This window comes from Solanum dulcamara, chromosome 1 (genome assembly GCF_947179165.1).
Source record: "Solanum dulcamara chromosome 1, daSolDulc1.2, whole genome shotgun sequence".
In the NCBI taxonomy this organism is placed as follows: domain Eukaryota; kingdom Viridiplantae; phylum Streptophyta; class Magnoliopsida; order Solanales; family Solanaceae; genus Solanum; species Solanum dulcamara.
The window spans coordinates 83587601-83589268 of NC_077237.1; the positions used below are offsets into that span (position 1 = coordinate 83587601).

Consider the following 1668-nt stretch of genomic DNA (forward strand, 5'->3'; position numbering starts at 1 on the left):
TTCAGTCGATATATACGTCCTCCAATTTGAGTGTCCATAAGTAGACACTTAAATTTATATAAAGTTGAATAAATAAACACATGCATTTTACGTGTGTTATTGTTCACATAGAACACATATGTCTATTCTATTTATTTAACTTCACATAGATATAGACTGAGACCAAGTTAAAAGATCTTTTTATATGTTGAGGAAAGATATTTTGACTTTTGAAGGAGTCCATAGTCCATATAGTATATACCACTTGCAAATTAATAAAATACACGCTTAGGCAACCGCCTGGATATATCCCTTTATAGTCAGTCACCCATTCCACTTGCTCATTTTTCAATTTCATTCAACTAACCACTTAATAATTACCACCTTCCCACTACTTGTCAAGCAACTTCTCCATCAATATTATATCCCATTCACCAACTATATACTCACTTTCAAATATTCTCTCTTCTCCCACACTTACATAAATTCTAGCTATATACAATCATTCAAATACAATTGAAAAACAATGGCACTTGAAGCTTTGAACTCTCCAACAACCACAACTCCACCATCATTATTTCAATTCCAAAATAGCACTTTTACTCAAAATTACCTTGAATCATGGACCAAAGGCAAGATCAGATCGAAACGACCTCGTAGCATCGTCATGGAGGAGCAACAACCAATGAGTTCCGAAGAAGAATACTTGGCTTTGTGTCTACTCATGCTCGCACGCAGCAGTAAGAATAACAATTTGTATAAGTGTTCAGTTTGCGGTAAATGTTTTGGATCTTATCAAGCTTTAGGAGGGCACAAAACTAGTCACCGTAAATTAGTCCTCAACGGAGATAAAGTCTACGAACACTGTATTATTACCACTGGAGTAAGTGGAAGGATTCATGAGTGTTCCGTTTGCCATAAGACTTTTCCAACCGGACAAGCTTTGGGTGGTCACAAAAGGCGACACTATGATGGGAAGGTGACGTCATCATTATTGTCGGACGGTGTGGGGTCCACCAACAACTTTGACTTGAGCATTCCAGCAGTGCCTGAATATTGGCCGGGTTTTGGATCCGGCGAGGATGAGGTGGAAAGTCCTCATCCAGCTAAGAAATCAAGACAATTTCCGTCACTTGAATTATTCCTGCAGCAACAATAGGATTTGATCAAGCTATATATATATATATTTAATTCAGAGGACTTAAAAGTACTAGTTCTTTGAGAGAGTGGGTAAAATTATTTTTTATTTTGTAAATATCGCAAACTTGGTGAAAGTGATTATTTGATTATTTCATTGATTTGATTTGTTTTTATTGAGAAATTGCTATGGCTATGATTTTTTCACTAGGCATGTTGTTACTTGTCTATTTGGATGGACGGACGAAATATACATTTTTTTGTAAATAAAGAATTTAATTCAAACACACAATTTGCTGGATCATTAAATTATTTCACTAATCTAATAGTGTAATCATATATATATAGACATGAACTAAACCAAAGAATCACAGTTTATAAATCGTATCTTGTCACAGAATAGTTCCAACACTTTTCGGAGACGATATCTTCACAAGAATCTTCATAGGAACTTTTTAGAAATTCGGAGAATTAGAAGAAGGAGAAGGAAGAAAAAAGTTGTGTTCTTTTTCTTTCTATTCTTAGAAAAAATTGTGTTGTTTCTCTTATCAG

General features: G+C 34.7%; 1 protein-coding gene across 1 annotated transcript; it reads left to right on the plus strand.

Moving 5' to 3' along the window:
- Positions 1-288: 288 nt before the first annotated feature.
- On the plus strand, positions 289-1425 carry LOC129889881 (zinc finger protein ZAT10-like). The gene has a single exon (XM_055965341.1). It carries the CDS (start codon positions 506-508, stop codon positions 1136-1138), a length of 633 nt encoding a protein of 210 aa, XP_055821316.1. The 5' UTR covers positions 289-505; the 3' UTR covers positions 1139-1425.
- Positions 1426-1668: the final 243 nt, after the last annotated feature.

Coding starts and splice junctions, on each gene's coding strand:
- LOC129889881 (XM_055965341.1), top strand. CDS start 506: ATGGCACTTGAAGCTTTGAACTCTCCAACAACCACAACTCCACCATCA.